This window comes from Erinaceus europaeus, chromosome 11, assembly GCF_950295315.1.
Source record: "Erinaceus europaeus chromosome 11, mEriEur2.1, whole genome shotgun sequence".
In the NCBI taxonomy this organism is placed as follows: Eukaryota; Metazoa; Chordata; class Mammalia; order Eulipotyphla; family Erinaceidae; genus Erinaceus; species Erinaceus europaeus.
In genome coordinates, this window is record NC_080172.1 from 89332049 (window position 1) to 89345561 (window position 13513).

Genomic DNA, 13513 nt, shown 5'->3' on the forward strand with positions numbered 1-13513 from the left:
AAAATTTTAAAAATCTTCTAAAAAAAAGCCTATTTTTACCCAATACTTCCCAAAATTCATTGTTTCTGAAACACTTAATAACTGTCTGTGGAACACACTTTTGGGGACCTATTGCTGTAAACAACTTCTTCAGCAAAGTGATAAATATATCATGGAGACAGACAAAAAGCCCATGTTAGTCCAGCTGTCTCCAATCTTTTACTTTCCTCTTACCTACACAGTCTAATAATCTTCAAAGACAGAAAATTAGATTGGTCTGACATGACATTACTTGTTCAGAAATCCAACTTGAATTGTTATACAATATCTAGGATTCCTCTGAGTAATGGAAAGTAAATTGATGATGGCTATATTGTTTTCCCTGATATTAAATTTGCATTGACCCATTTATATTTCCCCAGGTAGGTCCATGTATATGTGTGTGCCATTATCTAGACAGTTTCCTAAGTGCTTTTACAGGCATTAGTTCATTCTTAAGTAACAATGATTTTACAAGGTCACTGCTACTGTTTTTGTTGTTGTTGTTTGCTTTGTTTTGTTTTACAAACGTAGAATCTGATGACTGCTGGAAAGTATCTTGTTTAAGGTTTACTTAACTAGAAAGGGTAAGAAGAAGAGCTTAGGTCTTGAAGTGCCTTGACTTCAAGCACTGTACATTGTATTATATTGGTTCTTAGTTTAAAGTTCTGTGGCTTCATCTTTCCTCCTCTGAGGTTTAGGCTCCATTAGCATGTGTTTGAGCAAGTCCATTTTCTCTTACTTTTTTAGTGTTTTTAAGTCTTTATTTATTAATGGATAGAGACCGAGAGAAATTAAGAAGGGAGAGGAGGTAGAAAGGAAAAGAGACAGAGAGATACCTGCAGCCCTGCTTCACTACTCACAAAGCTTCTCCTTGCAGGTAGGAACCAGGGGCTTGAGCCTGGGTCCTTGTTTTCCACCACCTGCCCGCTCCACCCAAGTCCATTTTCTCTAAGTCTGATCTCCCTTACTTCTCTTCCTAGATCCCTGGTTGTTATTTCTTTCTCTTTAAAGATTCTTCTTCTGCCCTTGCTTTATATTTTTATGTTCTCCACTCCTGCCTCTTTCAGTTTACAGTTTTGTTTTATTTTCATGGATGTTCCAACCTGAGTTTTTTTTTTCCCCCTTAGAATTCTCATTTCTGTAGTTTTAGCCTTTGGTGTTATTGGATTAACAGTGACCATACAATGCTAGTCTGAATCTTTCAAATGATAGATCTGAAAGTCAAAACACAAGATACTAAATGCACTTCTCTTCTATCCCTTTTCTTTTTACTCTCTTTGGAAACTGTGTTCACTTTCCAAGACTGCCCCATAATGCTGGCTCCTCAGTAGGGCCTCCATAGACAGTCCCATGCAAAAGGAATTGTGCCTCTATAGATTCATGAAAATGTGTTAGACTTATGCATAGATTGGCTCCTTGTCACATGTGAAAGTTTCTTCTTCCTTTCCTACATAATAAGTAAAGTGAGTCTTTTGAAATATAAAAAAGTGAGCAACTTAAGAATGGAACCATATTTTTTCTTGGCCTTATAGGTGGATGAATAAGTATACTTAGATGACCTAGGGACATTAACCTCTGGCCATTCTTCATGTATCTCTTGGCACATGTGGCCCTCAAAGCTCAGTGGGTCTAATGCAAAATCTTGTAGGAAATATGATTTAAAAATTTTAACACAAGATACTAAATTTTAACACAAGATACTAAAATATATATATATATATATATATATATATATATATATATATATTATATATATGTGCTTAGGGCTGACCAATTTTCACAGGCCTGCACAAATGGTAACCATACAGCATCAGCTCCTCACAAAACTTTCAAACTTAGGACCCTTATCCTGTCAGTATAGTAAGAGAGTATCTTCTTCTCAGAGTTGTGTGATGTGTGGTCTGTGGTGGGGGTGGTGACATGTATATGTGTATATGTGTTGTGTAAAGTCAGGCTGGAACCTTGCACTGCTCCATGCCACTTTTTCACATAGTTGGGTAAAGAAAAAAAAAATACTGAGAGAGTAAGAGACACCACAGTACCAGAGCCTCCTCCAATGTTATAGCTCTACCTATTTGATGTTGGAGCTTGAATCATGTTCTCCACCCATTGAGTAATTTCTTTGGCCCAACCTTATGTATTTGAAGCGAGAGTGTAGACCCAATATCTAACCAGAATATCAATGTATTCATGTATAAACAGTCCAGAGTTTCTTATCTGAGACACATAGAACCAGATATAATGTATAATCCAATCCAGAGTTTGGAGAATTTTAAATGAAAAATATACCCCGGCTCCCCACCTGCAGGGGAGTCACTTCATAGGCAGTGAAACAGGTCTGCAGGTGTCTGTCTTTCTCTCCCCCCTCTGTCTTCCCCTCCTCTCTCCATTTCTCTCTGTCCTATCCAACCACAACATCAATAAACAACAATAATTACAGCAAAATAAAAATAATATAAAAAAGAAAAATATAGAGTACATACAACAATGTCAAAATTGTTATATATCAATATAATATTGTCAGATAGCACCACACACACCAGTGTTTCACTATATCTGCAAGACATCTGTGATTAATGTCACTGATTGGGAGAGAAGGAGCCCCATAGCTCTTCAGTGAGTTTTCACCTTTAAGACAGTTAAAATCAAATTAATTTGTGTGGCAAATAAATTTGGAAAAAAAACAAACCACTTTCAGGTTTTCAGTGTCATGCTTTTTTACTGGAAGATTGGAGTTAAGAAAGTGGGGCCTGTAGAAATGGACCTACCCTATGGTCCTGCAATTCCTCTCCTGGGGATATATCCTAAGGAACCCAACACAGCCATCCAAAAAGTTCCATGCATACCTATGTTCTAAGCAGCACAATTTGTAATAGCTAAAACCCAGAAGCAACCCAGGTATCCAACAACAGATGAGTGGCTGAGAAAGCTGTGGTATATATACACAATGGAATACTACTCAGCTGTTAAAAATAGTGATTTCACAGTTTCAGCCAACCTTGGATAGATCTTGAAGAAACCATGTTAAGTGAAATAAGTCAGAAACAGAAGGATGAATATGAAATGATCTCACTCTCAGGCAGAAGTTGAAAAACAAGATCAGAAGAGAAAACACAAGTAGAACCTGAACTGGAGTTGGTGCATTACACCAAAGTAATAGACTCTGGGGTTTTGGGGGGAGAGTACAGGCCCTAGAACAGGATGCAGAGGACCTATTGGGGGTTGTATGGTTATGTGGAAAACTGAGAAATGTTATGCATGTAAAAAACTACTATATTTACTGTCAAATGTAAAACATTAATCCCCCAATAAAGAAATTTTAAAAAATTAAAAAAGAAAAGAAATTGGGGCCTGCAATAAATTGAAAGATGCTGCAAAATGATGAAGGCCCACACTCTGAAGGCTGAACCTTGGAGCTCAAATCACACTTTCCTTCTCAACTGACTAAGTAGATCTTGGCCAAACTTTTTGTGTTTGAGTTTACTTCTGTAAAAGAAGCTTGAGTATTTGCCTCATTGAGTTGTCATTAAAAAATTAAGGAATTTAGAAAGCTAGCACAAAGTAATTTAGCTGCTATTGTCATTATAATTTCACTGAGATCTAGTTAGTGGACTTCCCCCAAACTGAGCAACGTATTCTCCTTTGGAGAAAGCAACTGTGTGGGGAGAAATATAGTGTCCAATGTCAATTTTTCAAAGGAAGCAGGAAATAATTGTTACAATGTTAAGCATATTCATGTTCTTGTGGCCTTTGTGTTCATTTCCTTGTAATTCTCTGTTAAGATCCTAATGGTTAATATCACAGAGGCTGGTGAGCATACGATCAGGAAATTTCGGTAACTTGAATGTTAGTAACTTCAGACTAAATATCCTGACACATCTATCCTGCTGCAGGGCTAGCCTTTCACGCGAGCTCCTTGATGTCTGGAGGTGTACAGATGCCCCCTCCTTCTGAGACAGTGTTAGGACAGTATCACTGTCTCATCTTCTGCCTCAGTTGCTCCTTTCATTGGCTTCCACCTTCTGTTTAACTGGATTTCCATTCTTCAGATTTGTTAATATTCTGAGTCAGGTTAATGTCATCTCTGCCAAGTCTGTTATAGACATTCTCGTCCCGGAGCCTGTCTGTTGCTATAAGATAACTTTAGTTTTCTCAGCTGGAATCATTTATGCGATATTTTCACTGTATAATTTTCTGAAGGGAATCTTACTTCCTTTACTTTCTAATTCTTGGGAGCCAGTTCATTACACCTCCTGTCAGTAGCAGTTTGGACCAAGGAACAGGGACTAAAGGACATTGGAAGTAATTCCTTCAATTTCATATGAGGTTGCTGACTGTTTCCTCACCATCTATCTCTTCATCTGACCTTTTAGGAATGAGAGGCCCCAGTAACTGTACTCTGGCTAGATCTGGTCTACTTCTTCGGCTTTTTCAAACTATCACAATAGTAATATATCCTCTTTCTTAAAAGATGTCAAACCCTGTCCTTTCTATCACCGTGTATAATAACTGCTAAAATTTTCATTAATTCTCAAAAGAGAGTTACGGCTTTTATCAGTGAATCAATTTGCATAAACTGATCAGGGTGTTTATTTATATTTTCCATTGCTGTTGTTGTTTGGGGGACTCGTTGCTCCAAAACAACTTTTACAAATAGACAAAGACAGAGGCAGGGAAAGACAACAGAGTACCAAACCTCACTCTAGAGAAATAAAAACAAAGAGACAGAGGGAGAGATTTAAAAACATCAGCTCAGCGTACCAAAGCTTCTTCCAGTATTTTAAGAGCAAGGTTCAAACCTGGGTCATGTGAGTGCCAAAGCAGGTACCTTACAGGAGAGCCATTTTTCTGACCAAAAACTCATTTAGCCAATTACTTGAAGAAATGGGTGGTAAAATTGAAAAAGATGAAACATTTGTATACTTCTACCAGATTCTCATCCTCTTACTTATAGAAGAAAACCTTTAAAACAAGTCTTCAAATACGTACTGGTTGAGGAGTAAAAAACTGTGCCTATAAACTGAACACTCTGTCTCACTCTTTGGCCCACGAAGCTCTTCAGCTCACTCAGTGTGGATGGTTATCTTTAATTGAAGTAGCATTTCTCTACTAGTGGAAGCAGTATCGCTAAAATGATAGACCAGGCATTGCAAACCATTTCCTTGGGGCAAATTTATATCTGTACTTCATTTCTTTAATGTAAGCTTAACAGTATTTCAGTGGACAGGAATTAGGAATTATATGCTCTAGTGCTAAACATAAACTTGTATGTGGTACTTGGTTGTTTGTACTTCCAGTTTCCTCTTCTGTTAAATGAAAGACTTGCTTTACATTTCCCATTTTTAACACACTCTGAATTAACTTATCTGGTATATTACTTCCTTTTCTTCATTAGTGTCTACCTATCACTTATCTTTTCTAATTTTCATTAAGGTTGTTTGAGAGACAGACTTATATTAGTAAAGTTTAAGTTTCAGGACCCTTCACTAGACTCCTTCTAAATTAAAAAAAAAACAAAAAAACAATGCCATACCAAATTTTATATTTTGATGTTAGTATTCATTTGCCTTTCCTTTTAAACAGAAATTACATATGCTTTAGACTCCACAAAATTTGTACTTTCCCTTCTGTGGTTAAGGGAAGAACGGTATGTATAAGATTATCTAAATATGAATATGAAGGATATGAGAAAAGTAATAGAAATATAATAAGCCAACCAGTAAGTAGGTTTACTCATTTAATCATGAAGTAAGAAGATTCTGCTTTCTGGAAGACAAAGTGAAGCAGTATGCTTGATATAATTATTACTATCAAATCTGGAGGAAATGCTGGGGGGGGGCATGCACTAATGCTGAACTCTGAGGAGTGTCTTAGTGGAACATCTTACAGGGTACAAGATCATGCTATGAACAGTGTAGTAGTATTACTCCTAAAAATCTCTGAAACAAGAATTAACTTTCGTTCACCTATACATTGGGCAACTCTTCAGTGTCAAACACTGTTCTGGGCAGAGATTAGAGTTGCAGAAAGTAATGAGACATAGTATGTTCTCTCAGAGCTCTAGGGAAGACATGAAGAATCTTATAAATCAGCTGCTAAGTTGATTGGGGAAGCCTCTAGAGAAAGGCATAAGGTTGCAAAGGAGTGTGGCTATCGCACACAAGCAAGATGGGGAAGGAAGGGGAGAAATAACTTATGAGCTTAAATTGTAGAGGTAAATATATTCTTTGCCTAGGAGTTAGCACAACTGAAGGAAAACCTGTGCCTAGACGGTTTTTCCTGAGCATAATCTGAATCCCATTCCTTAGTTTGTTTGTTTGTTTGCCCCAGGGTTTGTTGCCAGGGCCCTTTTGTTTTTTTGTTTGTTTTTGTTTACTTGACAAGACAGAGAGAAATTGAGAGGAGTGGGGAGATAGAGATAAATAGGTAGATAGATAGATAGATAGATAGATAGATAGATAGATAGATAGATAGAAATCTACCTGTATATCTGCTTCACAGCTTGTGAGATGTACCCCTACAGGTGGTTGAACAGCCTTGAACCTAGTTCCTTGCCCTTAATTTGGTACCCTCAGCCATTTTTATGAGCATTGCCACTACTGTGATGTGATTCATTTCTTTTTTAAAAATATTTATTTATTTTCACTTTTGTTGCCCTTGTTTTATTGTTGTAGTTATTATTGTTCTTGATGTCATCGTTGTTGGATAGGACAGAGAGAAATGGAGAGAGGAGGGGAAGACAGAGAGGGGGAGTGAAAGATAGACACCTGCAGACCTGCTTCACTGCTTGTGAAGACACTCCCCTGCAGGTGGTGAGCTGAGGGTTGGAACCAGGATCCTTATGCAGGTCCTTGAGCTGAGGGTTGGAACCAGGATCCTTATGCAGGTCTTTGCACTTTGTGCCATGTGCGCTTAACCTGCTGCACCACCGCCCAACTCCCTCATTGATTCATTTCTTACAGACTTCAGAGATTCCTTTCATGACATGAAATCAACATAGCTATTGTTTTACGTAAGCATTTGAAAGCTTTCTCAGAAAGGACTCATAGATTTTTAATGAATTTACTGATTTATTAGTCTGTTTACATGTATGTGGAGAATCAAGAGTACATGTACATTACAATAAGAAATATTAGGACAACTAAACTAAATATATTAGTGGGCATTTCTCAGTGTTCAGATATTTTCAGCTTCAGAATTCTTTACTAGAATGAGAAGTTTTAAAACCTTCTCTAAGTAATTTCCATTTTACAGCAATGAAATAGAAGATGATTCACCTGGAAGTACTGCAAAAAAAAAAAATGGATAAGCCACAAAGAAAAAAAGATGAAGAAAAACCAGAATTTTAAGCATCCAAATGTTAGGTAATAGAAAACATCTTCATGAGGAAAATAGGATCTCATAACAGCCCTACTTGGTGAGGCTTATATAGCTGGAGTGAGCATTTCTTTCTTTCACTGGCAGCCCCAAAGAGATGGAAAATTTTCTGCACCTTTCTAAAGTATTCAACTGCAGCAAGTACTGCATCAAGCAGTCTTGTGGGTTTGCTCGCCATTACCATTGGCCAAATATCCTGAGAACAGCACCTTGCATTATGCATGGCCTTCTAGCTCCATGGAAATGTGAAAAAAAAAAAAAAAAAAACATGAAAACTCTCTTCCTGCCATCCTAACTTTCATTCTCTTTGACGGATTACAAAAGGCAAGCAGTTCCTTGCAATGGAGCAGGATATTCAATCATAGGAAAATTGGAAGCCTCTGCAATTGATACAAAAATTATGATACTGTCATCATAGCTTATTCAACAGGGGATTTGCAAAGGAAAAAAAGAAAGATTCAGTACCAAGTCACTGTCACACTGTGGCAAATATAACCTGCTAAAGTGTAGGGTCAGGAATTCAGCAGTCTTTCATTGTCATAGGACAGTTCAAAAGCAGAAGTGAAAATTTAAATTTTCAGCTTGAATTTGGCTTGATAAGTGTTCAATAAGTAAGTTAAAAACACCATATACTCTGCATTTAAAATCAAGAAATGAATCGAGAATCTATCTTAAACTATATAATATTAAGAAGAACAATAAAAATATTTCATTCCTTTCAGGAATTAAAAAAATAAAATAAATTTAATTCCTCTTCCTCCTCTCCCCATGAAGAAACAAGAACATAGCTCTGGATTTTAAATAATACAACACTAAAAATCTCTGAGTAAGGTACAATTATTAGCTAAAATGAGCAGAGGGCAGTTGCGCAAAGACAAATGCAAAAAATAGAAATTTAATGATTCCTACATTTACCACTTGTTAATGCACTTGATGAGAACAAGTCTTCACAGCTCATTAACAGCTATCATTTATTGACTGTGTAGCATGTGTCAGACATTTTTATGGATTATCTCATTCAATTGTCACAGCAGAACTATGGAGCAGATACTATTAATTGTCTTTCAGAAGAGTAGACAAGTGTAGAGAAGCTAGAAAACCTATATGAAATCATTCAACCAGCAGGTGCAAAACTAGACTCTGAATTCACATCTCAAGCGCTCACCTATATCACCATCAGAATTCCCCAGAGAGAATGCTGCTTTCTGACTTTCAGTTGGAAACACCAACATAGTGTTGCTTGCCTGATGAAGCTACTGTAGTAACAAGTATTGGGCTGGCAAGATAGCTCCTTTGGATAATATGCTTGGACTATCATGTAGACAACCCAGGCTCCAGCTGACCCACTGCTACACTGAAGGACATTTCGGTGGTATGGTGTGTTTCCCTCTCTCTGTCTTTGTGTCTGTCTCTGTCTTTCTATCTGAAAAAGCCAGCTTATAATGACACCCTAGTGACAACAAAGGAAATTATCATCATATTATAAAAGGAATGTAACACATTATCTGCCAGTGTTTTGACTGCCTTACAAATATCTACTTATATAAATTTTGCAATAGAACTAACAAGTTGGAAACTGAGCCCCTGTGTGCATAAGCAGTGTGCCCCAATGTCACACCATTAGACTGCGAGAGCCAAGCTTCACATTCAGACAGCCTGGTTCTCATGTCTCTGCTCTTGGACAGGAGTTTTTAGCTGGAGTCAGGCTAAATTCACTTCTGAGTTCATACCAAATCCGGCGCATTCTGACATGGTTGCACCATCTTAGCACTACCTGTAAATCAAAGTGTAAGCTGAAAAACAAAAAAACAATGACGTCTATGATCAATATGAACAACCTAGTATATTATTGAGTTATTCTGCTCAATTAAGTTTCTATTAGAGTTTAATTCATATATCTGACAAGTAAAAGAGGAATAGAAATGATGGTTTTGAGAAATTAATCAAATTAAGTACCAGATGACTTTCGGCAACTAACACTTAGCAAATACCATTTAGAAGTCCAGTTACATAGGTGAATATGTTTGCACAAGTCCACGTTGTACATATTTGGTATTCTGTGTCCAGGACATAAGCCTAGCTCAATATCTGTGTTCTGAACTGCATACAAATGTTCATTAACCTATTAGTCAAGCACAAAATGTTTGATGTCATAGAGTTTTCCATGAGAAGCTGCTGAAGTTGAGCATGAATTTCTCAATTCTGATGAGCTCAGGAGTTTTAAAATGAAAGCAGTGTGGTTTCAATTACTGAGTGTATTCCTAGTACTTATTAGTATTTCCTGTAATTATTTCCTAGTGATCTGAATTCTGTTAAGTATTGTTTGTGATATTTGTATACTATGGCAAAAATGTCATATACTAATACAATACTAACAACTTTTCTCTATTGTTTTCTTTCTTTTCAGGTATCCCCAGTATTTCCAGTATTGGTAGTAAGTAAAAAAAAAAAATCAACCCAAATTTAAGCTAGCTTTGCTTTGTTGTTCAGCACCTCAGATCTATTTTCCTTGTGTCCATTTCTGATGTAAGACAGTATTTATTTATTTGGTGTGTGTGAGAAATGAATTATTTGGTTTGTTTTCTGCATAGATATGGTGAGAACACAGATAAAGTAGTTATCTGTGTATAACTCCTCTTTGGTTATCTTGACTACTTTTGACCAATAAGGGCTACCTTTGCAGAGTATAATTACTTACGTAACTACAGGTTCCTAAAAAGAAAAAAAAGAAAAGAAAAAATACAAAGAACGGTCCTATTTACCTACTCTTAGTAACCAGCAAACAAATTGAACTCTTTCCCCTAGGACTGAATATGGATTTTGGCCATACTAGAGAAACGCAGAAAGTGAGTGCCGATGAATGCTTTGAACATTTTCAACCAAAGAGAAAAATCATGAAAGCAGGAGTGGAAAGGGAAGGAATTTTATTAATTCATCAAATTCAAGTCTCTGTGAAGGCCTGAAATATGCAGATTGTTGTCATTATTTTTTCTACATAAATGAATGAAAACAAATCATAATGTCCACTCTGCCCCCTACAACAAAGTGATCTGTGTTTTAATGAATACATAGATTTAGATTTAATAAAAGTTAAAAAATTATACACAGTGGTGAGGAGTCAGTACTAGAAGTTCTTGAAAGACATCTCTTAGCAAATGTAAGATAAATCCTTCTCCAACTCTCTATAGAACCCTTTCTCAATACCAGTGTCAAGAGAATTCTCCTAGCCATCATGGAAATAACCAGGTTATATTCCCCCTTCATTGGTATAACAAAGACACCTCAAAGCCAGATTTGAAGCCCTCATTTAAGAATATGCCCCATAATGTATTCCAAAAATATGTATTATTTATTAATTTGCTCATTTCTTATGAACTGGAGACAAGTGGGAGAAAGAGAACCAGAACACCACTCAATTTTGGCATTAGAATGTTAGAGGGAATGAACTTCTGACCTCTGAGGCTTCAGACATACATGGTCTATGCTCGTTCAGACTGAGCTATCTCCCTAGTTAAAAGATTTCTTTATTTTCATCAGAGGAGAAAGTGAGCAGGGCAATGCTCATGCAGATAATGGCTCCAGGGACTGAACCTTTGGTCAATGGGGCCTCAAAGTTTACAAGTTTACTGTGTTTCTGCTGCACTGTTTCCCTGCCCTTATGTCCCATAACATCTCAGAGCAGAACTTCATATGTTTTTGGAAATCAACCCTTCCCTTTTTTGATGGCTAACCAGTGGCTTAGTAATTGCTTAGAAATAAAGTACCATGAGTCGGGAGGTAACACTACAGGTTAAATGCACTTGACTGCAAAGTGCAAGGACCGGAGTAAGGATACTGGTTCGAGCCCCTGGCTCCCCACCTGCAGGGGAGTCTCTTCACAGGCAGTGAAGCATATCGGCAGGTCTCTGTCTTTCTCTCCCCCCTCTGTCTTCCCCTCCTCTCTCCATTTCTCTCTCTGTCCTATCAAACAATGACGACATCAATAACAATAATGACTACAACAACAATAAAACAACAAAGGCAACAAAAGTGGAAAAATTAAAAAATAAAACTCTACCCCCCCAAAAAAAAAGAAAAGAAATAAAGTACCAAGGACACCAAGATTAACTCTTTCCACGGTCCTTAAGACTTTTCACTACAGTTTTACTCCTCACAGACTTCATCTCGTAAGTACTCTGCCATGTAGTCTGATGGCAGTGTCAGCAGCAGCAGCTATATCATTGCAACCCCCAGCATCCATCTGAAAAGCAATACTCTGATAATTTGGATAAAACAACTCACTTTTATAAATGCACACTCAGGGTTTCCCATTTATAAATCAGCCAAGTTTACTTAAGCTTGTAAATAGGTCTGACCACAGATTTGTTAAGCACTAGACACAGCAAATGCCATGAAAATTAGCCCCTTTGTAAATAGAAGTAGTGTTCACAGCCATTTAGATATCAGCCTGAGACTAAAGCATCCTATTTCTGGTCTTGTTGAAATGACATCAGTGTTAGAAATTTTTAATAGCCCGATTTACCTGCATTAGTATCTTCCTTGGCATATGCCTAATTGTATATGTACCCCCACATTTTGCTCCTTTCAGGCCTTGACAGTTGCATTTTCATAGTGCAAAAAGGGACCACATGGAAGCAAGCAATGGTGATCTGGCCAGTGGAAAGTTTCAGAAATGGATGAATGGAAAGTAGTTCTTTGGTGTTGGGATGTGTTTTGTTTGGAGTGTCAGTTGTGTGTTGCATGGAATTTCTGAATGTACTGCTCACTCGACATCTCATTTGGCCACCTCCACTACATGCTTCATCTCTGAGCATCAGCAGATGTTGACCTTTGACACAATGAATCGGGAGATTCCCGTTTTGTTTTGCTTTGTTTTATTTTGAAATCAGTGGTGACCTGAAAGGATGCTTTGCTGTGACTTTCAAAAGTATATTAGACTTTCCTATGTGGAATTTAGGAAAATTTAACTCAGTTCTTGACCAATATCCTCTGAAGATGAAGAGATAGTTCACACTCTGTCTTCATGACCACTCTGATTATTTGGGCTGGAGTGAAGTGGGTGTTTCCATAGATTTCTTCATCACACAGACTGTAAGCGTATCTAGGGCTCACTCATCATCACATATGACTAGTTGGCTGATCGTTTCACTTTAACATCAAGACATTTTTGATTTAATAGCATTCATAAACTATTTCTTTGTGGGCTTATTAGGTGCTCACTGAGTATGCTGGTGAATTTCTTTCCTCTCAAAAGGGCGAGAATTCACAGATAGGCGACTCACTGCCTAATCTAGATGGTACAAGAATAAGGTTTTCATGGTGTAAATAAGAAAAAGGGGGGAGCTGCTTTGATTTTAACCAAGTGTGAGTGTTTGCCAGGGCAATTATTTATCCAAGGATGGAATCAATGAACACAATTCTGCCAATATATAGAAAGATGCAATTATAATAAATGTTAACATTCAAAAGATTCTCATCATCAAAGCATATATTAAGGAAAATTAATGATGTATGCCTTCTACTAGAATTATTGATGTATGTAACCATAAGTTCACATACATATGCTATATGCACAATGCCTAAAGGTTTTGTAGCCTTAAAATATTTCAGAATAGATCTTAAATTGACAACTTTCATATTAATTTTCAAATACAAGAACAGAATGGTCATCCTTTCTGTTCATCTGCTAAAAATATATTTTAAACAAATTTCCCATTAAGGTCATTTGTACATGTTTTTGTCTTTTTAGGAAATCAGTTTTCCAAACATCCCAAAAGCACTTGATTTAAAACTTGATCATTTTGGTGTGCTTTGGTCATGTCTGAAATACTAGTGATATTGTCAGCAATTAATGAATGCCAAAATATATCAATAGACATCTAAGAATTATGCGCTCTGATTTTACCTTACCTGATGTGGTAGAATGAATTATCAATCAGGTTTCATTTTAAAATAAAATATATCATACACTTATAAAAAAAATTCTGAGTTTCATCCAAGTGAAGATTTCTTGATATTGATTAGCAAAATTAGGTTACCTTGATGTGAATGTTTTTGCTAAAGCTATAAACTAGCCATAACCTCCTAATATATATATTCCTTCATCCTGAAAATA

The 13513-nt window shown here is 36.8% G+C and overlaps 1 protein-coding gene across 6 annotated transcripts in view; it reads left to right on the plus strand.

Annotated features, from left to right (window-relative positions):
* The window catches only part of NTNG1 (netrin G1), a 415083-nt gene that overhangs the window by 323397 nt on the left and 78173 nt on the right, over positions 1-13513 (plus strand). For all 6 annotated transcript variants that reach the window (XM_060202169.1, XM_016190491.2, XM_060202165.1 and 3 more), the window contains exon 5: positions 9806-9832. In XM_060202169.1, coding sequence (XP_060058152.1) covers positions 9806-9832 — 27 coding nt within the window. The remainder of the gene's footprint in view (positions 1-9805; positions 9833-13513) is intronic.